At 54.7% G+C, this 27,905-nt stretch overlaps 2 protein-coding genes across 2 annotated transcripts; both read left to right on the top strand.

Moving 5' to 3' along the window:
- Positions 1 to 7,982: 7,982 nt before the first annotated feature.
- On the top strand, positions 7,983 to 14,299 carry LOC115641642 (zinc finger protein 581-like). The gene is made up of 2 exons (XM_030544976.1): positions 7,983 to 8,171; positions 12,963 to 14,299. The coding sequence occupies exon 2, from the start codon at positions 13,005 to 13,007 to the stop codon at positions 13,965 to 13,967; it is 963 nt and encodes a 320-aa protein (XP_030400836.1). The 5' UTR covers positions 7,983 to 8,171; positions 12,963 to 13,004; the 3' UTR covers positions 13,968 to 14,299.
- A 6,512-nt stretch (positions 14,300 to 20,811) lies between these two features.
- Positions 20,812 to 27,250, top strand: ZNF865 (zinc finger protein 865). Its single transcript, XM_030544781.1, has 2 exons — positions 20,812 to 20,865; positions 22,745 to 27,250. Exon 2 carries the CDS (start codon positions 22,763 to 22,765, stop codon positions 25,478 to 25,480), a length of 2,718 nt encoding a protein of 905 aa, XP_030400641.1. The 5' UTR covers positions 20,812 to 20,865; positions 22,745 to 22,762; the 3' UTR covers positions 25,481 to 27,250.
- Positions 27,251 to 27,905: the final 655 nt, after the last annotated feature.

Genomic DNA, 27,905 nt, shown 5'->3' with positions numbered 1-27,905 from the left:
ATTAGAGTGTTTTGGGGCACTCTGGTCCCCCTGAAAAACCTTCCCTGGGGACCCCAAGACCCAAATCCCTTGAGTCTCACAACAAAGGGAAATAATCCTGTTTCCCTTCCCCCCTCCAGGTGCTCCTGGAGAGATACACAGACACAAGCTCTGTGAAACTACACAGAGTGATTCCCCCTCTCCGTTCCCCAGTCCTGGGAACAAAAAGGACTTTCCTATTCACCCAGAGGAAATGCCAAATCAGGCTAGCAATCCAACACACAGCTCTCCCCTTGATTTCTTCCTCCCACCAATTCCCTGGTGAGTACAGACTTAATTTCCCTGAAGTAAAGAAAAACTCCAACAGGTCTTAAAAGAAAACTTTATATAAAAAAGAAAGAAAAAATACAAATGTTCTCTCTGTATTAAGATGATACAACACAGGGTCAATTGCTTAAAAGAATATTGAATAAACAGCCTTATTCAAAAAGAATACAAATTAAAGCACTTCAGCACTTATATTCATGCAAATACCAAAGAAAAGAAACCATAGAACTTACTATCTGATCTCTTTGTCCTTACACTTAGAAACAGAAGACTAGAAAATAGAACTACTTCTCCAAAGCTCAGAGACAGCAGGCAGACAGACAAAAGACTCTTACACAAACTTCCCTCCACCCAAAGTTGAAAAAATCCGGTTTCCTGATTGGTTCTCTGGTCAGATGTTTCAGGTGAAAGAGACATTAACCCTTAGCTATCTGTTTATGACTTAGGAGCCAGGGTGCCAGCCCCCCACCAGGGGCATGCTGCCCTAGGGGTCAAAGGTCACCTCCCCCAGGGGTCACAGATTCCCTTTCCCAGGGGTCAGAGACCACCTCCCCGGGGTGGGGGCCTGTGGATTCTGTCCCTCAGGCCTCCTGGAAGGGCATCCCTGGGAGTCTGCGGGGCTGGCAGGGGCCCCAGCTCGGGCCCTGTGGGTGTGCCACAGCTGGTGGCTCTGCAGGCAGCACTGATGGGCACAGGCCTTGTGGCAGAGTGAGCAGCTGTGCACCTCCTGGTGATGCAGCGGGTCACTGGACTCACGGAAAACTTGCCCGCAGGGCACACAGTGGTAGCGCTGCTGCCCGGTGCCGCAAGCTTTTGCTGCACAGGTGGCAGCGGAAGGGCTGCTGCCCGGTGCAGATCACACAGTGGCGCTGCAGGCCTGAGACAAGGGCTTGGCACAGACGCTGCACTCCAGCTCCTCCTGGCACCTGGCTTTCTCTGGCAGTGCCTGGCAGCTGTGCCCTGCCTGAACCATGACAAGAGCAGGAAGAGGCCTGGCCCTGGTGCCAGCACCCCGCTGCAGCCTACCCTCCCCAAGGTGGTGCTGATGCTGCTTGTGGTGCACCCAGGCATCATGCAGGTGCTTGAAACTCTCCTGGCAAAGCGGGTTTAACACCGACAGACCCCGGTCGTCGGCAGGTGGGATCGAACCTGGGAGTTTAGTGCATGAGCCTCTGCTGCAGACTGGGCCAACCTGTGGCTCTTCAGAAGTTAACATGCGGCTCCTCGTATAGGCACCGACTCCGGGGCTGGTGCTACAGGCACCGACTTTCCAATGTGCCGGGGGGTGCTCACTGCTCAACCCCTGGCTCTGCCACAGGCCCTGCCCCCACTCCAGACCTTCCCTCCCCCTACCCCCCACCCCCAGGAGCCTCCTGCACACCAAGAAACAGCTGATCAGGAGCTGCAGGGAGGGTGGCGGAGGCTCTGATCGGCAGGAGGCGCTGGGAGGAGTGGGGGAGCTGACGTATTACTGTGGGTCTTTGGCAATGTACATTGGTAAATTCTGGCTCCTTCTCCGGCTCAGGTTGGCCACCTCTGCTCTACTGCCTGAGCTAAAAGCCAACTGGCCGTTAGCTGAGGCTGTAGAGGAAACTCGTTAATCTCTCTCTGATTGGTCTCGGTGCCACTAGATGGGACAGAACACCACACCCAGGAGGTGGGTGGGTTACACAAGCACTGGTAGGACCTCTCGCCCATGTGCAGCTGCTGGTGTGTCAGCAAGTCACTGGCGTTGCAGAAGCCCTGGGGGCAGGCGAAGGGCCTAGCGCCTATGTGGATCCCGGCATGTTCGCGCAGGTTGGGGGAGGTCCTGAAGCATTTCTTGAGTCGGCCGGGCTGGTGGAGATGCTGCCCAGCTGGGCCCAGCTTGAGGTGCTGGGAGAAGTGGGAAGCCAGCGCCGCCTTGCTCTTGAAGCGCCGGCCACAGAAGGAGCAGTGGAAGCCAGGCATTGCCGCCGGTGGGACAGCTGGGATTTCTGCCGGACGCTGACGCCACAGACGCCGCAGCTAAAGGGCCACCAACCCGTGTGGATGTTCTTGTGGCGCTGCCTGTTGGACGGGTCGGAGAAGGCTCAGCCCCATGACTGGCACTTGTAGCACCGTGCCCCACCGCCCCTTCCCTTCCGACAGGGTCTGGTCTGTGCCAGCTTTGCCACAGAATGCGGGGACCTCACCTGCCCTGTCCCGGGGCCAAGCCATGGGGCGGACGAGATTCCCCTGCCCCAGAGAGAACACCAGAGTCAGGAGTAATTTACCATCCTCCAGAGTGACCAATACAGGAACTGCTCGTTAACAGTATTGATTAACCGCTAATAATGTGCCACCGATAAATGATACATTGTTGTTAAGAACTATTAATACGTGACACATTGCTGTTCATCAGCATCATCACGAATCAACGACGCTCTGAGCTGGCCATCAATGATCAATAGATAATACAGGGCTAGTCATCATTTTTATAATCCACCAGTAAGGTTACTGATGAGTCACTACATTGAGGCCTGGCTAGTGATAAATCACCGACAAATATATAGATATTAATGAGGATTAATAACCAATACATTGCTACTGATCAGGACAATAAAGAATCCATTGCTATTAGCCCTCTCCTCAGAGCTGTATCTCTTACACTCAGGCTGCTTGTTGGGGTTAGTGTGTGGGTGCTAGGGGTCTGTGTTATACAGGGGGTCAGATAGGATGCTCTGGTGCTCCCTTTTGTCTTTGAACTCTATGGCACGTGGCCCCAGGGTGCCACGCCTAGGGCAGGAGGGGGAACCCTCAGCCCACACGTCCCTGGCTTTGCCCTGGCAGCTGGGGGCTTCTGCATCAGCCCACTGGGAGCTGGGCAGCAGGGAGGAGCTACCCCCTCGCCCCTCGTGTCCCTTCCATCTGCTTTAGCTTGGTGTTCGCCTCAAGATTTAAGGAGAACAAACAAGCTGGACGAGAACAGAACTACTGCCACTCTCTGGGCACGTGCCGGCTCCACATGGCTGGGCCACGGGGAGAATTGACCTCTTCCCCGCCTATCCTGTGCTGGGGGGGGGGGGGCGTAAAGGTCACTGGCCGCATTCGTCTCAGCCTCAGTCAGTCCAGCAGCTCTCTGTCCTGCACCTTCCTCGTCGGGGCCAGCGCCCAAGGGGACGTGCCAATGCTGGGGTCTTGGGAAGCAAGCATCTGCTGTGCTACAGTACCCGTGGCTTGGGGTGCCCTAGCCTAGAGCACTCCTTTAGGGCAGGGCTTCCCTTTGCACATTGATCCCCAGACTGGTCATTGTGCAAAGCCGAGAGCTCAGAAGTTAGGAAATGCCAGTATTAAGGCTGCCTGGGCAACCTTAACTCTGCCCCTTGTGCACGTGCACTGTGATCCAGTCGTGAACTCCATGGTTCCGTGCTGCTTGTGCTGTAGTGTCCCTGCATCACTCAGTCACCAGAGGGACACTGAGAGAGGCATGGGGTGGGGAGTTAAGAAGAGCAGAGAGTTCTTGAAGGGCTAGGGCACTGGCCAGGAACCCAGGAGAACTGGGTTCTGTTCCTGCCTGGCCCACATATTTTCCGCTGGGCAGGACTGTTGTATAACAGCAGCGTTTTGGCTGTGTCTGGGTGATGTCATGTCCCCCCCTTCTCCAGTCACCCTAAAGTCTTCCAAGGGAGACACCTCAATTGCCGCTATATAAATCTTGAATACTGCCTGCAGACTGGGTCACCCCATCTCAAAAAAGGTTTACTGAGATTGGAAAAGGTATAGAGAAGGGCAACAAGAATGATTAGGGGGTATGTAACAGCTTCCATATGAGGAGAGTCCCATAAGACTGAGACTTTTCAGCCAGGGCTGCCGAGGGAGGCAAGTGGGGCAATTTGCCAGGGGCCCCCATGAGAGTTTTTTGAGGCCCCTGGGGTAGGGTCTTTCACTCACTCCGGGGGCCCTGGGAAACTCTCGTGGGGCCCAGGCCCCCAGAGCTTCTTCCGCTCCGGGTCTTTGGTGGCAATTCAGTGGTGGGGGGTCCTTCCACTCCGTGACCCACTGTCCAAGTGCCCTGAAGACCTGCAGTGGGGGGTCCTTCCACCCCATGACCCGCCGTCAAAGTGCCAGGTCTTCTGCAGCAATTTGGGGGTGGGACCCCCCACCACCACCAAAGACCCCAGGCCCCCTGAATCCTCTGGGCGGCCCTGTTTTCAGCTTGGAAAAGAGATGGCTAAGGGGGGATATGATTGAGGTCTATAAAATCGTGACTAGTGCGGAGAAAGTAAATAAGGAAGTGTTATTTACTTCTCATAACTCAAGAACGAGGAGTCACCCAGTGAAATGAACAGGCAGCAGATTTAAAACAAACAAAATGAAGTATTTCTTCATAGTTAACCTGTGGAACTCACTGCCACAGGATGTTGTGAAGGCCAAGATGTTAACAGGATTAAAAAAAGAACTAGATAAGTTCATGGAGGACAGGTCCATCAATGGCTATTAGCCAGGATGGGCAGGAATGGTGTCCCAAGCCTCTGTTTGCCAGAAGCCAAGGATGAGCTACAGGGTATGGATCACTTGATGATTATCTATTCTGCACACATCCTCTGGGGCACCTGGCATTAGCCACTGTCGGAAGACAGGATACTGGGCTAGACGGACCTTTGGTCTGACCCAGTCTGGCCGCTCTTATGTTCTTATGTTCTAAAGGTAGTGACTAGTTGCTAATTACTTACCATCAGTTCTATTGTTATTAACCATTATTATAACTTAGAGCAAAATGATTAGTTACTAATAATTATCAATTAAGATAACTTTATTTTTCCCTGTTGTAACTAGTCAATGAAGGTACACATTAGTTACAAATAATTAACCATTAATACAACTTTTTCAATCATTGTTGCAACTGATCAATGAAGGCATAGATTAGCTACTAACAAATAGCCATCTAGCACCAATACATCTGTATCAATCCTTATGACAACAAACAAGTTGATTGATAAGTCACTAATAATTAACTCTCAATCCGTAATAGAGTTTTACTGATCATTATGGCAAATGATCAATAAAGGCAATCATTAGTCATTAATTATCAGTCATCAGTCCTTATGAGAACATCAATTGGTAATATCCCTGACCAACAAGGTATTGATTAGTCATTCATAATAATTATTTATCAGTAAATAATGTATTAATATTAATAATTGATTAAAAGTATCAATAAGTAACTAAGTAGTATAGACAGCCAATCATATATAGTTATTAACTATTATTATAAACTATAAACAATGGCATGGATTAGTAACTCAGAATAATTAGTCATCCGTAGATAATTTATTAATATTAACAATTGATTAACAGTATTGATAATTAGCTGTTGTAAACAGCCGATTATATATTGTTATTAACCATTATTATAAACTATAAACAAAGGTATGGATTAGTTAGTAATAATTAGTCATCGTAGGTTATATGCCATTATTATCATTGATTTAAGTTATTGATTATTTACTAAATAATTGATCACCAATTAATAACACAGCATCATAGTTCATTATTACAACTCATTAAGAAATTGATCCTTTGGTAACTACTAATAATCATCAGTTAATATCAGTTTTTATTACCACCTATCAATAAAGGTATTTATTATCCACTAGATATTAATCACCCGTCCATAAGGAATCATTAATCAGCATAAAAATCCTTGCTTTAGGGTTTATTTTGACCAATCACCCAAACCACCAACACATTTCTTAATATTGTAGCCAACGGGAACTCAACATTATTTCAGTGTTATTAACACTATATAATTGATCAAAATTCATGTGCTATTTTTAGACTAATTAATAAACAGCAGATTGCCATTCACTTAATATTTGCAGTGCGAGTCCATTCGTAGGTCCGGATTGTCCACTCTTTGGGGCAGGGACTCTCTGATCCATGTGTACAGCTTGTGGGCCGTTGTCCTAGTGCTACCATAATAAACCTAATAAACAATGTACAGCACCTAGCACAGAGCCCTGGGCCATAACTGGGGCTCCTACGTGCAACCATAATACACCTAATAAATAACAACAACAATAGATTTGTGCTGATCTTTAAGCCTGCATAGCCCGATTGACTTTGGTGACTGTGGTTACCAGCTTAAAGCTGGACATCTGCATGAGGGCAGAGAGCATCTGTGCCTTCAGAGTGGCTTTTTTAAAGCAATCTGTCTCAACTGAGAAATCGTTTCTGGGTCAGTTCTTTTTATAATGAATCCATCCTCTTATTGGGCAACATGCCAGCGAGAGCGCTGGGGGGAAGCCTGCACTTTCCGCCCCACGATACGGAAAGAACCGACGTGTGCGAGGGTTGGTGGCCAATCGCTCTGCTTGGGGCCAGCGCCGTGTGACTGGAGAATTGGCGTCGTTATGTTTCAGAAAGGTGGAAAATGTGAACCGGGCAGATGCAGGCCTGTTAGTCTGATCTCAGTTGGAGCCGAGGCTTTCAAACAAAATGTGAAGAGAAGTGGGATCAAATTCCCAGAGGTAAATGGATGAGGGGATGTAAACCCAAAGGGGATCATGACAGGGTCACCAGACGTCCTGCTTGGAGACAAGAACTGATGTTTTAGATAAGAGAAGTGCAGCAGATCGGCCATCCTTGGACTTCAGAGCAGCAGTTGGCATGATGCCGCACGTGGAAATTGTAGTTAAATGAGAGACGATGGGGAACTGGGAGGTGGGTGAGGAACTGGCAGGCAGGGTGACTGCAGCGGGCCATGCTGGAAAGTGAATTGTCGGACAGGAGGTTGGAGTTCCTCAAAGATCGGTCTTGGGACCAATTTTACTCAAGATCTTCATTCCTGACTTTGGCCCAAAAAGCCCCTAGGGGTGCGCTAACGGAATCTGCTGGGGAACATCGGAAGATTTGGATGGCCCTGAAGGCTGGAGTGAGAATAAACGGTGAATTTGTGCCTGGGCAGCGCCCGGAGCAATGGGGCCCCGATCTCAGAGACTCTGTGTCTGGGCAGTGCCCGGCCCGATGGGACCCCGATCTCGGTGACTCTGTGTCTGGGCTGTGCCTGGCACGACGGGGCCCTGATCTTGAGGACTCTGTGTCAGGGCAGCACCTAGCCTGACGGGGCCTAGATCTCAGCAACTCTGTGTCTGGGCAGTGCCCAGCATGACATGTCCCCGATCTCGGTGACCCTGTGTCTGGGCAGCGCCCGGCCTCATGGGTACCCCGATCTTGGTGACTCTGGGTCTGGGAAGTGCCCGGCCCGATGGGGCCCTGACCTTGGGGACTGTGTGTCTGGGCAGTGCCAGGCCTGACAGGGTCCCGCTCTCAGCGACTCTGTGTCTGGGCAGCGCCCAGCATGATGGGGCCCCGATCTCGGTGACCATGTGTCTGGGCAGTGCCCGGTGCGACGGGCCCCAATCTCGGCGACTATGTGTCTGGGCAGCGCCCGGCGCCACAGGGCCCCCAATCTCGGTCAGTCTGTGTCTGGGCAGCGCCCAGCCCAACGGGGGCCCTGATGTCGGTGACTCCTGGTCTGGGCAGCACCTGGCCCGACGGGGCCCCGATCTCGGTGACTCTGTTTCTGAGCAGCGCCCCGCCCGACAGGGCCCCGATCTCGGTGACTCCGGGTCTGAGCAGCGCCCGGCTAAATGGGGCCCCGGTCTCGGTGACTCTGTGCCAAGGAGGGACCCTTGGTGCCTGGTCCGGCCGGGCACTGGGACCCAGCAGACTCCGGAGCCGGGGCTGGGCTCCTGCTCTCGGCCGGGGGCTCTGCTGGGTCCCGGTGCCCCGGCCCGGCTCCGGCTGCTGGGAGCGGGCCTGGCAGCGCGCTTTCCTGCCGGGCGCAGAGCGCAGCGCGCCCGCCCCGTGCGCCCAGCTGCGGGGATGAGAACGAGAAGCAGGTACCGACTCGCTCGCCCGCGCCCCGGGCAGCAGCCGGCTCCGGCCCGGGGAGCCGCACTGGCTGGCGGGCTCCGGCCGCCCCGACCCCGCCGGCCGGCACCGCAGCGGCCTGCCCGGGAGGAGGCGAATGTCAGGGGAAGGGGCCGGGGCAGCCTGGGGTGGGGGGTCTGGGCTCTGCATGTGGCAGGGGGAGGAGAGACACCGGGACACAGAGACGCACATGAAAGATGGACACAGGGACGCACAGACAGACGCAAGACACACAGTCAGACAGACATGACAGGGATGCACAGATCGACACGGGACACAGAGGCAGGCAGAAACCAGGGTGCACAGACAGGTGGACATAGGGACACACAGACACAGGACACACAGACAGACACCAGGATGCACAGACAGATGGACATAGGGACACACAGACAAACAGACACAGGATACACACACAGACAGACACCAGGATGCACAGACAGACACAGAGACATACAGACAGACACAGGACACACAGACAGACAGACACTGGGATGCACAGACAGACACTGGGATGCACAGACAGACACCAGGATTGCACAGACACAGGACACACACACAGACAGACTCCGGGATGCACAGATAGACACAGGACACACAGACAGACACACACTGGGATGCACAGACAGACACAGGGACATACATATGGACACCTGGATGCACAGACAGACAGATACAGGGATGTACAGATGGACACAGGACACACAGAAAAAAAATAGACACAAGGATGCACCTAGAGACACAGGGACGCACAAACAGACAGACACAAGGATGCCCAGATGGACACAGGGATGCACAGACAGACACAGGAACACATAGACAGACAGACACAGGGACACAGAGAGTCAGACACAGATGCACAGACAGACATAGGCAGGCAGACAGACACAGGGGTGCACACACAAACAGACACAGGACACACAGAGACAGACACCAAGACTCACAGACAGACACAGGGACGCACAGACAGGCAGACAGACACAGGGACACATAGACACAGGGATGCACAGACAGACACAGGGACACATAGACAGAGAACACACAGGTCACACAGACAGACACACCCATGCCCATTCCATCTCCGCCCCCTCTCCACCTGGCAGATGGGCAGGGCCCTGGCTCTGATGCCCTACACCCGCCGCTCTCCCTCTGCCTGATAGAGCTGTCTCAGAAGCTGCCCGCATGCAGCCCTGGTGCCATGGGAGAGGCGCAGCCCCTGGCAGGGCAGCGCAGCATGTCAGAAGGTGCAAGGTGCTGCACATTCCTGATCACCTTCCTAAGCGCAGTCAGTGGACACTGGCTAGGGACAGGGGGCGTACCTGTGCCCTGGGGACAGGTGCCCAGAGGGATCAGTCCAGGGAATGGAGAGAGCAGGGGAGGGCAGGTGTGGGGGGCACTGTTATGGAGAGGGGAGAAGGGGAAATTGGTGGGGGGCCATAGGTGGGAAGGAGGGATGAGAAGGAAGGTGGATTGGGGGACAGGAGCAGGAAGCTGCTGGGAGTGGGACTCAGGACTCCTGGGGTCTATCCCCTGCTCTGGGATGGGAGTGGGGTCTACCGGTTACAGCAGGGGGGCTGGGAGCCAGGACTCCTGGGTTCTATCTCCAGCTTTGCAAGGGGATCTAATGGCATCTAATGGTTGCTAAAGATGATAATGCCAATTTAATAGCCTTAGACATCTGCAAGTTATTTGACTTGGTACCGCACAACATTTTGATTAAGAAACTGGAACGATACCAAATGAACGTGGCCCACAATAAATGGCCTTCAAAACTGGCTAACTGAGAGGGCTCAAAGTGTAACTTTTAGCAGGGAATCATCCTGTGCTTATAGTGGGGTCCCTAAGTGATTTCTAGTGGGGTCCCTACGGTTCTTGTCCCTACATGATTTAATGTTTTTACCAATGGCCTGGCAGAAAACATAAAATCACCGCTCAGATGACACAAAGACTGGGGACACGGGAAATAACGCAGAGGCCAGGTCACTGACTCACAGCAGTCTGGGTCTCTTGGAAAACTGGGTGCGAGCAAACAATGTGTTTTAATTAGGACTGGTAATTCATCGCACTTAACTCACGCGATTAACTCAAAAAAATTGATCAGGATTAATGACAGTTTTAATTGCACTGTTAAATATCGATTGAAATTTATTATAAATGTTTTTGGATGTTTTTCTGCATTTTCAATCATATCGATTTCAACACCAATACGAAGTGCACAGTGCTCACCTCCTATTTTCATTTTTGATTGCAAATATTTGCACTGTAAAAATGATAAAATAAATAGTATTTTTCGGTTTGCCTCATGCAGTCCTCTAGTGCAATCTTCTCACCGGAAAGTGCAATTTACAAACTTTGATTTTTTTGTTACAAAACTGCGCTCAAAACCAAAACAATGTAAAACTTTAGAGCCTACAAGTCCACTCAGTCTTACTTCTTGTTCAGCCAATGGCTCAGACAAACAAGTTTGTTTACATTTATGGGAGATAATGCTGCCGGCTTCTTATTTACAATGTCACCTGAAAGTCAGAACAGACATTCGCATGGCACTTTTGTAGCTGGTGGTACAAGATATTTATGTGCCAGATATGGTAAATGTTCGTGTGCCCGTTCGTGCTTCAGCCACATTCCAGAGGACATGCTTCCATGCTGATGATGCTTGTTAAAAAATAATGTATTAATTAAATTTGTGGCTGAACTCCTTGGGAGAGAATTGTATGTCCCCTGCTCTGTTTTACCTGCATTCTGCCATATATTTCATGTTATAGCAGACTCAGATGACGACCCAGCACATGCTGTCCATTTTAAGGACACTTTCATTGCAGATTTGACAAAACGCAAAGAAGGTACCAATGTGAGATTTCTAAAGCTAGCTACAGCACTCGACCCAAGGTTTAAGAATCTGAAGTGCCGTACAAAATCTGATAGGGACGAGGTGTGGAGCATGCTTTCAGACGTCTTAAAAGAGCAACACTCCGATGTGGAAACTGCAGAACCCGAACCACCAAAAAAGAAAATCAATCTGCTGGTGGCATCTGACTCAGATGGTGAAAATGAACATGCGTCGGGCCGCTCTGCTTTGGATCGTTCTCGAGCAGAACCTGTCGTCAGCATGGACACGTGTCCTCTGGAATGGTGGTTGAAGCATAAAGGGACATATGAATCTTTAGTGCATCCGGCACATAAATATCATGCGACACCCGCTACAATAGTGCCATGCGAACGCCGGTTCTCACTTTCTGGTGCGATGTAAACAAGAAGCAGGCAGCATTATCTCCTGCAAATGTAAAGAAACTTGTCTGTCTGAGCAATAGACTGAACATGTAATAGGAATGAGTGGACTTGTAGGCGCAATAGTTTTAGGTTGTTTGGGTTATGAGTGCAGTTATGTAACAAAAAAAAATTCTACATTTGTAAGTTGCACTTTCCCGATAAAGAGATTGCACTATAGTACTGGTATGAGCTGAATTGAAAAATATTATTTTTTATCTCTTTTACAGTGCAAATATTCGTAATCAAATATAATCATATAAAATGAGCACTGTGCACTTTGCAGTCTGTGTTGTAATTGAAATCAACGTACTTGAAAAAGTAGAAAAACATGGACAAATATTTATAATACATTGCAATTGGTATTCTATTATTGTTTAACGGTGCAATTAAAACTGCAATTAATTTTTTTCATGGTTTGACAGCCCTAGGTTTGATATGGCAAAATGCCAAGGTATCTAGCTAGGAACAGAGATGTTGGTCATGTGTGCGGGCAGGGGGACCCTCTCCAGGGGAGCAGCGACTCTGACAGTGATTGGAGGCGGGTGGGCAGGGGGACCCTGTCCAGGGGAGCAGTGCCTCTGACAATGATTGGGGGCGGGCGGGTGGCTGGGGGACCCTCACCTGGGGAGCAGAGACTCTGACAATGACTGGGGGCGGGCCGGTGGCTGGGGGACCTTCTCCTGGGGAGCAGCGACTCTGAAAATGACTGGGGGTAGGCGGGTGGGCTGGGGGACCCTCTCCTGGGGAGCAGTGACTCTGACAATGATTGGGGGCGTGCGTGTGGCTGGGGGACCCTCTCTTGGGGAGCAGCAACTCTGACAATGATTGGGGGCAGGCGGGTGGCTGGGAGACCCTCTCCTGGGGAACAGTGACTCTGACAATGATTGGGGGTGGGCACAGTGGATAATCAGCAGAACAGGAGCTCCTGGTGCCGTACTGTGGCCGATAGACCTAATGCGATTGTGGGAAACGGGAATCTCAACTAGGCACAGAGAGGTTATTTTAGCCCGGGATCTGGCCGTGCAGGTGACTGTTGCTGGGATCCCGTGTCCAGTTCTGGTGCCCACCAATCAGGAAGGATAGTGATCAATCGGAGAGGGGTCAGAGAAGAGCCAGGAGAACGGCTAAAGGGTGAGAAAACCCGCCTGAGAGGGAGAGACTCCAGGAGGTCAATCTAGTTAGCGTCACAGAGGGGAGGTTCGGGGTGACTTGTTCCCTGGCCATCAGTACCTCCCTGGGGAACAAATATATAATAACCAGCTCTTCAATCCAGCAGAGGAGGGTCTAACACCATCCAACAGCTGGGGGCTAACGCTAGCCAAATTCCGACCGGAAACGAGGCGTCGGAGCCATTAACTACTGGTGGATTCTCCATCACTGACAATGTCTATCGGGGCTGGGGAGTTGATGATGGGACGATGCCGCCCTGGCTCCAGGGTAGATGGGACCCGCTGGGGCATCTCCGGCTCTCACCCTGTCCCCTTGCCTCGCAGCAATGGCCGGCTAGGCGAACGGAGTGCCGACACAGCTGCCGGATGGAGCCAGCCCAGCGGAGGGAGTGGGACGGCGTGCAGGGGGGCAGCCCGCCCTCACAGACGGCAGAGGGAGGCGAGGGCCACCCGGGCAGCCACGCCTGGCAGGACCTGGAGGTGACGGGGATCTGGCCGGATAGCGCCCGCTACGCCCATCCCACGCCCAAGTGGGGTGAGGCTGCAGCCCGGGGCAGGCGGCCGGAGGGCCCGGGGGTGTCATGGGCCCAGCCGGAGCCTCCCAAGCCAGGCCCGAGGGCAACGTGGGGTCCCAAGCTGCACTCGGCCTTGACGGAGTGGCCCCGGGGTGGGGACCCCCCGCGAGCCCCGCCCCCGAAGCCGCGGGGCCCCTACCGCAGCCGGCTGGCCGGCCCCGGCTGGCTCCTCCCCCCGGAGGCAGCAGGTGTGGGCATCCCACCGTTGCCCCCTGAGGGCCAACCGGAGGACAACCTGCTGCTGATCGACGCCCAGGGCGTGCCCTACACGGTGTCCCGGCGGGACTTGGAGGCGGGGCCGGCCCCAGCCCCCCGGCGGGCGCACTGCTGCCCCGTGTGCCGACGGGCCTTCCTGTACCTCTCGGACCTGGAGCGGCACCGCATCAGCCACTCGGAGCACAAGCCCCACCTGTGCCGGGCCTGCGGCAAGGCCTTCAAGCGGGCCTCCCACCTCCAGCGGCACCGGCACATCCACACCGGCGAGCGCCCCTTCCGCTGCGCCGTCTGCCAGAAGGGCTTCCGGGAGTCGGGCGAGCTGCTGCGGCACCAGCGGGTGCACACGGGCGAGAAGCCCTACCAGTGCCCGCTCTGCCGTCTGCGTTTCACCGAGCGCAACACCCTCCGGCGACACGCCAAGCGCAAACACGCCCGCGAGGCCTGCTACCAGGGCGCCGGGCTGGGCCCCTGGGCCGACGGGGGCGAGGGCCAGCCCGGGTGGGCAGGGGAGGGCAGCCAGGAGGTGGGGCGCCCCTGAGAGCACTGGCGGCCCGAGGGGATGGAGCGAGGCTGAGAATCAGGCCCCCCCAGCTGCACTGGGATCCCAGGGAGTTGGGGGCAGGGACCCCTGGATTGTGCCGGGTCCTGGGGGGATGGAGTGAGGCTGGGGATCAGGGCCGCTGCCCCCCTACTGACCACCCTGCGTGATGCCATGACCCCTGGGGATTCAGTGGACTGGGGAAGGAGCTATCCCCCCACCAGGCACTATCCCTCCAGGGATGGGGGGAGGAGGGAACATCTGTATCTGGGGGGGGGGCATATGAAGGGAATGCCTGTGTCTGGGGGGCGCACAATGTCATACTAAGGGGCTGTCCCAGGCACTCACCCAGCGGACCCAATAAAGATGTTGGCTCTGTGTGGCCGTCTGCTAACTCCTTTTGGGGGGCGGAGGGAGCAGGGGTGCCCATTGGGGGGGTGGGCAGGATACCAGGGTAGATGGGCCCATGGGTCTGATCCGGGGTGCAGAGAGGGGGCAGGATACCAGGATAAATGAGCCTGTGGGTCTGATCCAGGGGACAGGATACCAGGGTAGATGGGCCCGTGGGTCTGATCCAGGGTGCAGAGAGGGGGCAGGATACCAGGGTAGATGGGTTTGTGGGTCTGATCCATGGGACAGGATACCAGGGTAGATGGGCCCATGGGTCTGATTCAGGGTGCAGAGAGGGGGCAGGATACCAGGGTAGATGGGCCCATGGGTCTGATCCAGGGTGCAGAGAGGGGGCAGGATACCAGGGTAGATGGGCCTGTGGGTCTGATCTGTGGGACAGGATACCAGGGTAGATGTGCCCGTGGGTCTGATCCAGGGTGCAGAGAGGGGGCAGGATACCAGGGTAGAGGGGCCTGTGGGTCTGATCCGGGCGACAGGATACCAGGGTAGATGGGCCCATGGGTTTGATCCGGGGTGCAGAGAGGGGGCAGGATACCAGGGTAGATGTGTCCATGGATCTGATCAGAGAGGCAGGGAGGGGTAATAAGAAAAAGCAGGAGAATGATGGTTCATTTTGGGGGTGGTGGATATGTGGTAGGGGCGCTGTGTGGTTGGGGATAGGGGGGTGACTCGTCCAGCTGTGGCTCCGCTTCTGGAAATGCACCGAGGGATCAAGCTCCGGGGAACACAAACCTGACCCTGAAACCAGCCCCCAGTTAGCCTGCTTGTGCAATTGGGGGACCCTGGCAGCCCCCAGGAATGCCTGGAAGAGACCCATGCCCCAGGGTGGGGCTGAGATCACACCCAACTCACTGCACATGGTAGATTTCATGGCAAGGACCCACATCACAGCAAGGCTGAGACACCCCATCCCCAGCTCATTACACATGGTACATTCCAGGGAGAGACGCAAGAAACAAGGGAATTCCCAGACAAAAAGCTTTGTTAAATTTGATTTATGGGCATAAACCATTTAATTAATTAAGGAGATTCCCAGACCAAAAAAATACTTCTTTAAGATAGAACTGAGGTTCTAAGAAAAGAAAATCACTTTTAAAACAACGGTTACATCAAAAATCAAATATTTTATAAGTTCAGGGCAGTAAAATTTAACCAAAAATTAAAGTGATTTTAAATGTTAATATTTTTAAACTAAATTAAACTAGACACAGCAAAACATTACAAAGAAATACGATTGAACGTTTAACTTTTTAATAACTGTAAAGTAAATTAAAATAGAAAAGAAATGAAACTGTTAAAATAAAATCAGATGTAAAAATTTAATAAAATTTAAAGTAAATGATCTAAATTAAAAATTAAAATAAGATTTACATATTTAATATATTTAAAAGAAAATGAAAATGAAAAATGGAAATAAAAAAGATGTAAAATTGTAATTTTTAAATTAAAATTAAAAAATTAAAAATAAAATTTAAAATTTTAACCATTTTAAATGTAACATAAAAGTGAAAATAAAAATTTGAAAATTTTACATTTTAACATTTTTAAGTAAAATAAAATAATCTGATTTAAATTATTAATCATTTTAAAGTGAATGAAATAAAATTAGAGAATTTAAATTGAATATTTTTAATTCTGAAATTGAGATTTTGTTCCCTTTTCTAAAGACAAATTAGTAGAAGCTGGTAGGTCAGAACCCAGAAAAATTAGAATTATTAAACAGAAAAGAAAAGAAAAATAAAGATCTAAGATCCAACCCATGACCCCCATGATGACCCCTTCAGCTTCATGTCTTACAGTGGACTCTCTTCAGAGCAATCTTGCCTAGTGGGTAGAGCACTGCACAGGGCTGCAGCAAACCTGAGTTCTGTTGAGCCTCAATTTCTCCCTGTGCCAAAGTCTCTCTTTTGTGAAGTGCTTTGCAATCTACTGGTGCTATACAATAATTATTATTGTTGCCACTCGATGCCACTTTATGTCGCTCTGTTGAGTCTCCAAAATGTTCAGATAAATTATTTTCCGTGTAAAAATTACAATTTTTGCAAAAGGAAAAATTGTTGACAAAAAAAAATCTCTCCAGGATGGAGTTATTTATTTATTTATTTGTTCGTTTTCATTGCCAGTTCAGATCGGCCAGTGTGGTCCTAGGGAGGCGTTGGTCCAAAATGTAAAGATCATTTTCATAAAAAAATAAAATAAACATAAAATTTTAGTTTTCAAAATTACAATTTTTGGTAAAGAAACAAAAAAAATGAGTTCATGGTTGTTATAGTTTCTTCTCTTGGCAGTTTGAAGTTGGTCAGTTTAATGTCTCTGTGGCATGTGTTCCACATTTATAATAAAACCATTTGCTATTAGAAAACCCCATTTTGAAAAATTACATTTTTTTGTACCTCCAACATTTTTTATTTAAAAAAAAATCAGCTCAAGGTTTTTTGTTTATTGGTTTCTGTTGTTTCCTCTTTGCCATGTTGGATTGGTCAGTTTTGTCACATGGGGACCCATTTCCCCCAAAAAAATCAGTCCAAAATTTTTAAATAGCTAATTTTCCAATTTGCAAAATTTACATTTTGGCAATCACAAGAATTTTGATTTAAAAACAAATCTCTTCCAAGTTTTTACTGGTTTTTATTTTCTTTTTCCTCACCGTCTCTTTGGATAGCTCAGTTTGGGCACATAGCACTTAACTCCTTGGATGGCATTTGAATTTGTCCATCATTTAAAAAAAAATCATTTTCTATTGGCAGATCTCATTTTAAAAAAATACAAACCTAGGTTTCCTTTTTAAAAGAAAATCAGTGAAAAATGGAGGAGTGTGTGTGTGAATAGGTCCAGTTTGAAAACTAAAGCAACAAAACCATCTTCTATATTTTTACCAATTTTTTTTTAAATGTTTAATTTTCCCCAGGCTCTGGTAATGGAGAGCTTTTCTGTTAAATCTGGGAGAAGAGTCTTTCTGATATAAGAAAAGTTTAAAATAAGTTTTGTGGGCTATTTTAGATAGATAGATAGCTAGAGGGGGTGGATGGGGATAGATAGATAGATTAGATGGGGGGATATATGGGGATGCACAGATGGATAGATAAGAACATAAGAACAGCCACACTGGGTCACACCAATGGTCCATCAGTGGCTGGGGCCAGGGGCTTCAGAGGGAATGAACGGAACAGGGCAATTGACAAGTGATCCATCCCCTGTTGTTCAGTCCCAGCATCTGGGAGTCAGAGGTTAGGGACACCCAGAGCATGGGGTTGCATCCCTAACCAGCCTGGCTAATAGTCACTGATGGACCTGTCCTCCAGGAACGTATCTCGGTCTTTTTAGAACCCTGTTATACTTTTGGTCTCACAACCTCCCCTGGCAGTGAGTTCCACAGGTTGATGGGGCGTTGGGTGAAGAACTACTTCCTGCTGCTCGTTTTAAACCTGCTGCTTCTTACTTTCATCGGGTGACCCCTGGTTCTTGTATTATGTGAAGGAGTAAATAACACTTCCTGATTCACTTTCTCCACACCAGTCATGATTTTATAGACCTCCGTCATATCCCCCTTAGTTGCCTCTTTTCCAAGCTGAAAAGTCCAAGTTTTATTAATCTCTCCTCATATGGAAGCCTTTCCAGCCCCCTGATCATTTTTGTTGCTGTTGTCTGCAGCTTTTCCAATTCTAATGTACCTTTTGTGAGCTGGGGTGACCAGAATTGCATGCAGGATTCAAGGTGTGGGAATACCATGGATTTATATAGTGGCATTAGGATATTTTATGTCTTATTATCGATCCATATCTTAATGGTTCCTAACACTCGCTTAGCTTTTTTGACTGCTGCTGCACGTTGAGTGGATGTTTTCAGAGAACTCTCCACAATGGCTCAAGATCTCTTTCTTGAGTGGTAACCGCTAATTTAGACCCCAGCATTTTGTCTGTAGAGTTGGGATTACGTTTTCCAATGTGCATTACTTTGCATTGATCAGCTTTTAATTTCATCTGCCATTTTGTTGCCCAGTTCACCCAATTTGGTGAGATCTCTTTGCAGCTCTGCTTTGGACTTCACTATCTTGAGAAGTTTTGTATCATCTGCAAATTTTGCTACCCCACTGTTTACCAGATCATTTATGAATATGCTGAACAGGACTGGGCCCAGTACAGACCCCTGGGGGACACCACTATTTACCCCTCCCCACTCTGAAAACTGACCATTTATACCTACCCTTTGTTTTCTGTCTTTTAACCAGTTACTAATCCATGAGAGGACCTTCCCTCTTATCCCAGGACTGCTTAGTTTGCTGAAGAGCCTTTGGTGAGGGACCTTGTCAAAAGCTTTCTGAAAGTCCAGCTACACTATATCCACTGGATCCCCCTTGTCCACATGCTTGTTGATCCCCTCAAAGAATTCTAGTAGATTGGTGAGGCATGATTTCCCTTTACGAAAGCTGTTCCCCGACAAATCACGTTCATCTATGTGTCTTCACAATTCTGTTCCTTACTGTAGTTTCAGCTAATTTCCCTGGCACGGATGTTAGGCTTATTGGCCTGTGTTTGCCAAGATCACCTCTGGAGACTTTTCGGTGTCAAATTAGCTATCCTCCAGTCATCTGGTACACATGCTGATATAAGTGACAGGTTACGTTCCTCAGCAAGTAGTTCTGCAATTTCCTATTTGAGTTCCTTTAGAAATCTTGGGTGAATACCATCCGGGTCAGGTGACTTCTTACTGCTTAATTTATCAATTTGTTCCAGAACCGCCTCTAATGACACATCAATCTGGGACAGTTCCTCAGGTTTGTCATCTAAAAAGCTAGATAGATAGAGGGGGTGGCTGGGGATAGACAGATAGATAGAGGATAGATAGAGGGGGTGGCTGGGGATAGATAGATAGAGGGGGTGGCTGGGGATAGATGGATAGATAGATAGATGGGGTGGATGGGGATAGATAGATAAAAGTTTTTCTCATATTCTTATGTAGGCTTGGAAAGTTTGGGTTTTTTGTGGGTCAGTGTCAGTAAATGCCAATTTCACTGCACACACACAGGAAAAAAATATTTCCATTGATAATAATTGAAATTTACAGCCAGGTAAAGTAGGAAAAATGCTGCTTGAAAATTTCGTAGAGGTTGGCTTAAGGCTGTTTGCTTTCTATATTTGAACATGTGATGTTGACAATTTGTGTTTTAATGGTTATACCAATTTAACTTTTTGCATATCAGTGCTACTGCTGTTGAATAATTATTGTCTGGCCTCCCTGTGCCAGAGACCTTATCCCATCATGCCCCACTGCTGTGAAAATTGAAATAGATAAAAATGCTTAAACATAAATAGAACAAGTCCTTGTGGCACCTTAGAGACTAACAAATTTATTTGGGCATAAGCTTTTGTGGGCTAAAACCCACTTCATTGGATGGTTCTTTTTGCTGATACAGACTAACACTGCTACTACTCTGTAGCCTTAAAAATAAAAGTCGATGTTGCCTGTGGAACAAAATAAAATCCAAATTCTGCCAAGCCTGCACTTCTGCTGGGTCTGGGCTGGGTCTGCATTTGGTGCACGATTTCTATATGCATTTTGATAGGTGTTTTTTTTTAATTACTTCAACAAGTGCAAAATCTTCCTCTCGATTTAAAGTCCTTATTTCTGAAACACAAGCACAATAAATTAAATGATCCATTTAAAAAAAAATCAAATCTGATTTTTAAAAATTCAGTCCCTCCCCACCCCCTGCCAATCAGCAAAAAATGGCACAAAAGCAACACGTTTGTCTGGAAAACGTTTGCTGTCAAAAAAGGGCTTTTCAGTTAAAAAAAGGGGGGGTCTAGCCCCAGAAGAACAGACAGTCTGGAAAAGTGGCCCCAACTAGCCCAATATCCCAGCCCCGCAAGCCCCCAGGGAGCCTGTTATGGGGGAAGGTGGTGCCCTCGGAGCCCCTGCCATGGGGTGGGGACGACCCACAGAACACCAGGCTGGGGGAGGAGAGACTGGGGGAGTCTGGGGTTTTGTGGGGGTGGAAGGAGGGAAATGGGGTGGCTCCCGGCTCTGGCAGGGGAGTGAGGTCTAGTGCTTGGGAGCTGGGGCTGGGAGCCAGGACTCTTGAATTCTCTCCCTGGATCTGGGGTGGGGAGTGGTGGGGTGCGGGAGAAGCCGGACGCCTGGGTTCTCTCCCCGCTTACGGGGTGGGGGGACTCGGACGCCTGGGTTCTCTCCCCGCGGGGTGGCGGGAGGGGGCTCGGACGCCTGGGTTCTCCCCCCCGCTGACGGGACGGGGGGGGAGCGCATTGAGCTGCCCTCGCTAGGACCCGGCGGCGGCGGAAGTGGGGCGGCCCCAGTGAGGTGGGGCCGGGCCGGGGGGGCCGGTTCCGTCTCCGGTGGGGGCGGCGCTTCCGGCCGGGCCTGTCCTAGCTGGGATCCAGGAGCGCCCCCCCCCCCGGCCCGCAGCCCCCCGGCTCCGAGCCCGGCCCCCCCCAAAGCCCCCCGCGCCCGGAGCTGGGGCCCCCGAGAGGTGAGTGACCCCCCTCACCCCCCCCGTGTGTGTCCCCACAGATCGCCCCTCCCCCACAGCCCGATCGCCCCCCTCAGCCCCTCCCCATAGACTCCCGTCCCTCCCTACAGACCCCCCCCGTGTGCCCCAGACACCCCCACAGCCCCCCCCAGGTGAGTGATCACCCATCGATACTGGTCCGTCTCCTATCCCTGCGCCCCATACAGCCACCCGCACCCACCTCCTTCCCCCGCAGCCCCTCCCCACCCCAGTACCCCCCAACTCCTTCAGCCAGGCGTGTCACCCGCCCCCCAGTCCCTCATAAATCTCCCCCCTTGCAAGGAAGATAAGTGACCCCCCCGCCTGTACACGGCCCACATCTCCCCCCCCCGTCCCACATGGACCCCAACCTCCACACACCCCCTTCCTGGCCGGGGACTGAGATCCCCCCAATGCTCAGCCCCTGCCACTGGGCCCTCACTGCAGCGGGCGAGGGGTCCCCGTGTGACCAGTCCCCGCCCCCCCCGAGGGGCTGTGTCCCAGCGCAGGGCGAGGAGTCCCCGTGTAGCCAGTCCCCGCCCCCCCCGAGGGGCTGTGTCCCAGCGCAGGGCGAGGGGTCCCCGTGTAGCCAGTCCCCGCCCCCCCCGAGGGGCTGTGTCCCAGCGCAGGGCGAGGGGTCCCCGTGTAGCCGGTCCCCGCCCCCCCCGAGGGGCTGTGTCCCAGTGCAGGGCGAGGGGTCCCCGTGTAACCAGTCCCCCCCCCGAGGGGCTGTGTCCCAGCGCAGGGCGAGGGGTCCCCGTGTGACCAGTCCCCGCCCCCCCCCGAGGGGCTGTGTCCCAGCGCAGGGCGAGGGGTCCCCGTGTAGCCAGTCCCCGCCCCCCCCCAGGGGCTGTGTCCCAGCGCAGGGCGAGGGGTCCCCGTGTGACCAGTCCCCGCCCCCCCCCGAGGAGCTGTGTCCCAGCGCAGGGCGAGGGGTCCCCGTGTAGCCGGTCCCCGCCCCCCCCCAGGGGCTGTGTCCCAGCGCAGGGCGAGGGGTCCCCGTGTGACCAGTCCCCGCCCCCCCCCCGAGGGGCTGTGTCCCAGCGCAGGGCGAGGGGTCCCCGTGTAGCCAGTCCCCGCCCCCCCCCGAGGGGCTGTGTCCCAGCGCAGGGCGAAGGGTCCCCGTGTAGCCGGTCCCCCCCCCCCGAGGGGCTGTGTCCCAGCGCAGGGCGAGGGGTCCCCGTGTAGCCGGTCCCCCCCCCCCCCAGGGGCTGTGTCCCAGCGCAGGGCGAGGGGTCCCCATGTAGCCGGTCCCCCCACCCCGAGGGGCTGTGTCCCAGCGCAGGGTGAGGGGTCCCTGTGTAACCAGTCCCCCCCCCCCCCCGAGGGGCTGTGTCCGAGCGCAGGGCGAGGGGTCCCCGTGTAACCAGTCCCCCCCCCGAGGGGCTGTGTCCCAGCACAGGGCGAAGGGTCCCCGTGTAACCAGTCCCTGTGCCCCCCCGCAGGGGCTGTGTTCCAGCGCAGGGCGAGGGGTCCTCATGTAACCAGTCCCTGCCCCCCCCCGAGGGGCTGTGTCCCAGCACAGGGCGAAGGGTCCCCGTGTAACCAGTCCCTGTGCCCCCCCTGCAGGGGCTGTGTTCCAGCGCAGGGCGAGGGGTCCCCGTGTAACCAGTCCCTGCGCCCCCCCCAGGGGCTGTGTTCCAGCGCAGGGCGAGGGGTCCCTATGTATCCAGTCCCTGGGCCCCCCCCCCCAGGGGCTGTGTCCCAGCGCAGGGCGAGGGGTCCCCACCCCCACCCCAGAGGCTGGTGAGAATTGATCTCAGGCATTTGGAGTGTGTCGGGGGGGTCCCAGGTGGGGCAGGCGGCCTGACCCTGCTCTAACCCGCCCCCCCCCACTTCCCTCCCTGCCCCCTCCCGGCAGTGTCCCTCCCCGGAGGAGATGGAAGCGAATGCGAGCGACGAGGGCGTCCATTTCCAGAGCTACCCCTTCGACTTCCTGGAGTTCCTGAACCACCAGCGCTTCGAGCCCATGGAGGCTTACAACCAGGAGCACGCCAAGGCCGTGGCCTCGCTGCCCTGCCCCCAGCCCCCTTACGAGTATCCCCCGCCGCCCGCCGGCGCCCCCCACTTCGATCGCCCCGCCCCCGCCAAGCCCAAGGACTTCAAAGCCGAGGGCCCTGCCCCCTCCGCCTCCGGCGCCGCCCAGCCCAAGAAAGCCGAGCCCAGCGCCGGCCCCCCGCAGCAGTACAGCACCGCCGCCGTGCCTGCCACCCCGCCACTCTTCGACGGGGCGGGGGCTTTTGGCACCCCCCAGTGGGGCATCGTGGACCTCTCGGGGCACCAGCACCTCTTCGGGAGCCTCAAGCGGGGGGTGGGCGCGGCCCCAGCCCCGGCGGCCCCAGCCGACAGCCCGGCCGGGAAAGACGACAAGAACTATTTCCGGCGGCTGAAGTACTTCATCGACCGGCGCTTCCCCTGCGGCGTGTGCCAGAAATCCTTCAAGCAGTCGTCCCACCTGGTGCAGCACATGCTGGTGCACACCGGCGAGCGGCCGTACGAGTGCTCCACCTGCGGCCGCACCTACAACCACATCTCCAGCCTCATCCGCCACCGGCGCTGCCACAAGGAGCCGCCTGAGGCCGGCCCGGCGGCTGCCACCCCCCTGCCGCCGCCAGCCCCGGCCGGGGGCACCGAGCCGGCCGGAGAAGGCAGCCCCGGCCCGGCCCAGCCCGACGGCCCTTTCACCTGCTCCCTGTGCTGGAAGGTCTTCAAGAAGCCAAGCCACCTGCACCAGCACCAGATCATCCACACCGGCGAGCGGCCCTTCAGCTGCTCCGTCTGCGACAAGAGTTTCAACCGGCGCGAGAGCCTCAAGCGCCACGTCAAGACCCACTCGGCCCTGCTGCGGGTGCCCTGCGGCGTCTGCGGCAAGGAGTTCCGGGACACCGCCTACCTGCTCAAGCACCAGGCCTCCCACGCCGGCCCGCGCCCCGACTACAAGTGCGACGTCTGCGGCAAGGCCTACGCCGCGCCCCAGAGCCTGCTGCGCCATTGCCAGCTCCACGAAGGGGCTGCCGCCCCCCCCAAGGACGCCCCGGCCGCCGACTCGGCCCCGGCCGCGTATCAGGGGCCCTTCCTGCTCCCCAATGAGGCCCCCCATGCCGAGGGGGAGGCCAAGGCGGCTTTCGGCAACGCGGCGCTGCTGGGGCCCCACCCGCTGCTGCTGGGGGCCGGCAAGAGCTTCTGCTGCGGCATCTGCGGGCGCGGCTTCGGCCGGCGGGAGACGCTGAAGCGGCACGAGCGGATCCACACGGGCGAGAAGCCGCACCAGTGCTCGGTGTGCGGCAAGCGCTTCCGGGAGTCCTTCCACCTCACCAAGCACCACGTGGTGCACACCCGGGAGCGGCCCTACAAGTGCGAGCTGTGCGGCAAGGTCTTCGGCTACCCGCAGAGCCTCACCCGCCACAAGCAGATCCACCGGCTGCAGCTGCCCTGCGCCCTGGGGCCCGCCGGCGCCCTGCCCACCGAGGGGCTGAGTTATGGCTGCTCTGACTGTGGTGAGCGCTTTCCCGATCTCTTCCACGTTATGAGCCACAAGGAGGCCCACATGGCTGACAAGCCGTACGCCTGCGATGCCTGTGGCAAGTGCTTTGGCTTCATCGAGAACCTCATGTGGCACAAGCTGGTGCACCAGACGGCCCCCGAGCGGCTGCTGCCCGAGGGGGCCTGTGCCGAGGCCGCCCCGCCCCCCGGGCCCGCCGGCTGCCTGGAGAACGGGCTCCCTGGAGAGGTGCAGGCCGGTGCCGCTGCCGCTGGCCTGGCCTCCCTGGTGGCCCCGTCCGAGGAGCACCCCATGATCCCCAGCGGGGAGCGCTTCACCTGCGGCATCTGCGGGCAGAGCTTCAAGCACTTCCTGGCACTGGTGACCCACAAGTACGTGCACCTGGTGCGGCGCACGCTGGGCTGCGCCGTGTGCGGGCGCAGCTTCGCCGGCGCCTACGACCTGCTGCTGCACCGCCGCAGCCACCTGCAGAAGCGCCACTTCAGCTGCTCCGTCTGCGGCAAGCGCTTCTGGGAGGCGGCCCTGCTGATGCGCCACCAGCGCTGCCACACCGAGGAGCGGCCCTACCGCTGCGCCGTCTGCGGGCGCGGCTTCCTGCGCTCCTGGTACCTGCGCCAGCACAAGGTGGTGCACACGGGCGAGCGGGCCTACAAGTGCGCCCTGTGCAACAAGCGCTTCGCCCAGTCCTCCAGCTTGGCCGAGCACCAGCGCCTCCACGTGGTGGCCCGGCCCCAGCGCTGCCAGACCTGCGGCAAGACCTTCCGCTACCGCTCCAACCTGCTGGAGCACCAGCGCGTGCACCTGGGGGAGAAGGTGTACCGCTGCGACCTCTGCGGCAAGAGCTTCTTCTACCTCTCGTCCATCCTGCGGCACCAGCGGGCCCACAGCGCCCGCCGCGACCTGCGCTGCTCTGCCTGCCTCAAGCTCTTCAAGGACCCCAAGTACTTCAGCAAGCACGTGCAGACCCACCAGGGCGGGCACCCCTTCAAGTGCAGCACCTGCGGCGAGGCCTTCGCCAACACCTACGGCCTGAAGAAACACCGGCACCTCCACAAGCTGGAGCGCCTGGCCGCCCTGGGCCACAAGGACCCCTGAGGGGGAGAGACGGGTGGGGGGAGACTGAAGGGGGGGGCAGGTTGGGGGCAGACCCCTTAGTGCCACATATCCACTGGGGTGGGGGGCAGGTAGGGGGCAGACCCCTTAGTGCCACATATCCACTGGGGTGGGGGGCAGGTAGGGGGCAGACCCCTTAGTGCCACGTATTCACTGGGGTAGGGGGCAGGTTGGGGGCAGACCCCTTTAGAACCACTGGGGTGTGTGGTAGGTGGGGGGGCAGACCCTTAGTGCCACATAATCACCGGAGTGGGGGGCAGACCCCTTAATGCCATGTGTCCACTGGGCTGGGAGGCAGGTTGGGGGCAGACTCCTTAGTGTCACACATCCACCAGGAGGGTGAAAGGTTGGGGGGCAGACCCCTTACTTCCATGTAACTACCGGGGTAGGAGGCAGGTTGGGGGGCAGACCCCTTAGTGACGTGTATCCACTGTGGTAGGAGGCAGGTTGGGAGGCAGGCCCCTTAGTGCCACGTATCCACTGGGATGGGAGGCAGGTTGGGGGGCAGACCCCTTAGTGATGTATATCCACTGGGGTAGGAGGCAGGTTAGGGGGAGGCCCTCTGTGGTGGCCCCCCGTTTCCATGCAGGAACCTAGGTCTCAGTGGCCCCCTTGGGTGACCACCCTGCCCTGCTGAAGGACATCTTGGCCCCTCCCGATTTAGGGGAGCCTCCTCCGCCCCTGCTGATGGGCCACGGACTCCCTGCCAGGCAGAGGCTGCTGGACCTGGCACTGCCGAGGGGGAGAGACCCCCAGCGCTATCCTGGACCCGGCCCGCTCCCAGTGCTCCCCTGGATTGACGGGGGGAGTTTGGTGGGTCTCGTTGGCTGACTGTGGCTAGTGGTGCAGGCTGGGATACTGGCGGACTGACTCCCCGGCCGGCGTCTGGACAGTGGCACCCAGCCAGGGCTCGACATGGCCAGGGGCACCCCAGGCTTCTCCCTCCCCACGCCGCCGCCTGGAGCTTGGCCTGGCCAGGACCTGAATCCCGCTGGAGGGGGGCCATGGCCGTCTGAAGGAGGTGCTGTCTGCAGGAGCCGTCACTCGTGCCACGGGAACTCTGCCCACCCATGTGGCGCTCCCCGGGACTGGAGACTAATGCTGGGGGGCTGGTGACCCCCCCACCCCAACTCCCCATTTTGCAGGGTGGACGCAGGCCAGGCCCCAAGATGGACCCAGGAGCTGTGCCACGATTTGGTGGCAAAGCCCCCAGGCGGCTCTGCAGTGCCCAGTCGGGCAGGATGGGCCCTGGGGCGTCCTGGCACCAGTGTGGAGCTGGTAATCAGGGCCAGGGGGTGGGGCGGTAGCTGGCTGTGCAGTGGGGCTGCCTCCCCTCGAGTGGGGCCAGCCCTGGGGCTCAGACCACAGGGCGGGGCAGGTCTGCCACAGCGAACTCTCCACAGGGCAGACAGGTCCTAGTGGCTGGATCTGGGGGTTAACCCAGCTGGTCAGAAGTGCATGGCCCAGGGGGCGGCTCTGTTCTAATCTGAACTAGCCACAGGAGCAGCCCCATGTGGGCGGGAAGCTCAGAGCCACGGCCAGACACGCCAGGAGCTGCAGCAAATATTCTGGCTAGCTGGCTGGCTACTCTTCCCTCCCTCCCTCCGTCTGTCCATCACTCCATGCATCCGAATCCATCCATCCATCCCCCCGTTGATACACCTCCATCTGTCTGTCACTCCATCCATCCCCATCCCTCCCTCCCTCCATCCACCCCCCATCCCTCCATCTGTCCAGCCATCCCCATCTGTCCATCACTCCAGCCATCCCCATCTGTCCCTCACTCCAGCCATCCCTCCCTCCCTCCCTCCCTCCATCCACCCCCCCATCTCTCCATCTCAGACTCATAGACTTTAGGGTCAGAAGGGACCAATGTGATCATCTAGTCTGATCTGCACAAAGCAGACCAAAGAACCCTACCCATCCGCTTCTATAACAAACCCCTAACCTATGTCCTAGTTATTGAAGTCTTCAAATTGTGGTTTGAAGACCTCAAGCTGCAGAGAATCCACCAGCAAGTGACCCATGCCCCACCCTGCAGAGGAAGGCGAAAAACCTCCAGGGCCTCTGCCAGTCTGCCCCAGAGGAAAATTCCTTCCCAACCCCAAATATGGCTAAACCCTGAGCATGTGGGCAAGACTCACCTGCCAGCATCCAGGAAAGAATTCTCTGTAGTAACTCAGATCCCATCCCATCTAACATCCCATCACCGACCACTGGGCATACTCATCTGCTGATAATCAAAGATCAATTGCCAAAATTAAGCTATCCCATCATACCATCCCTTCCATAAACTTATCAAGCTTAGTCTTAAAGCCAGATATGTCTTTTGCCCCCACTACTCCCCTTTGAAGGCTGTTCTAGAACTTCACTCCTCTGATGGTTAGAAACCTTCGTCTAATTTCAA

Source organism: Gopherus evgoodei, unplaced genomic scaffold, assembly GCF_007399415.2.
Source record: "Gopherus evgoodei ecotype Sinaloan lineage unplaced genomic scaffold, rGopEvg1_v1.p scaffold_35_arrow_ctg1, whole genome shotgun sequence".
NCBI lineage: Eukaryota > Metazoa > Chordata > Testudines > Testudinidae > Gopherus > Gopherus evgoodei.
The sequence above is the reverse complement of the archived record's forward strand: the minus strand, read 5'-3'. Positions and strand labels throughout refer to the sequence as shown.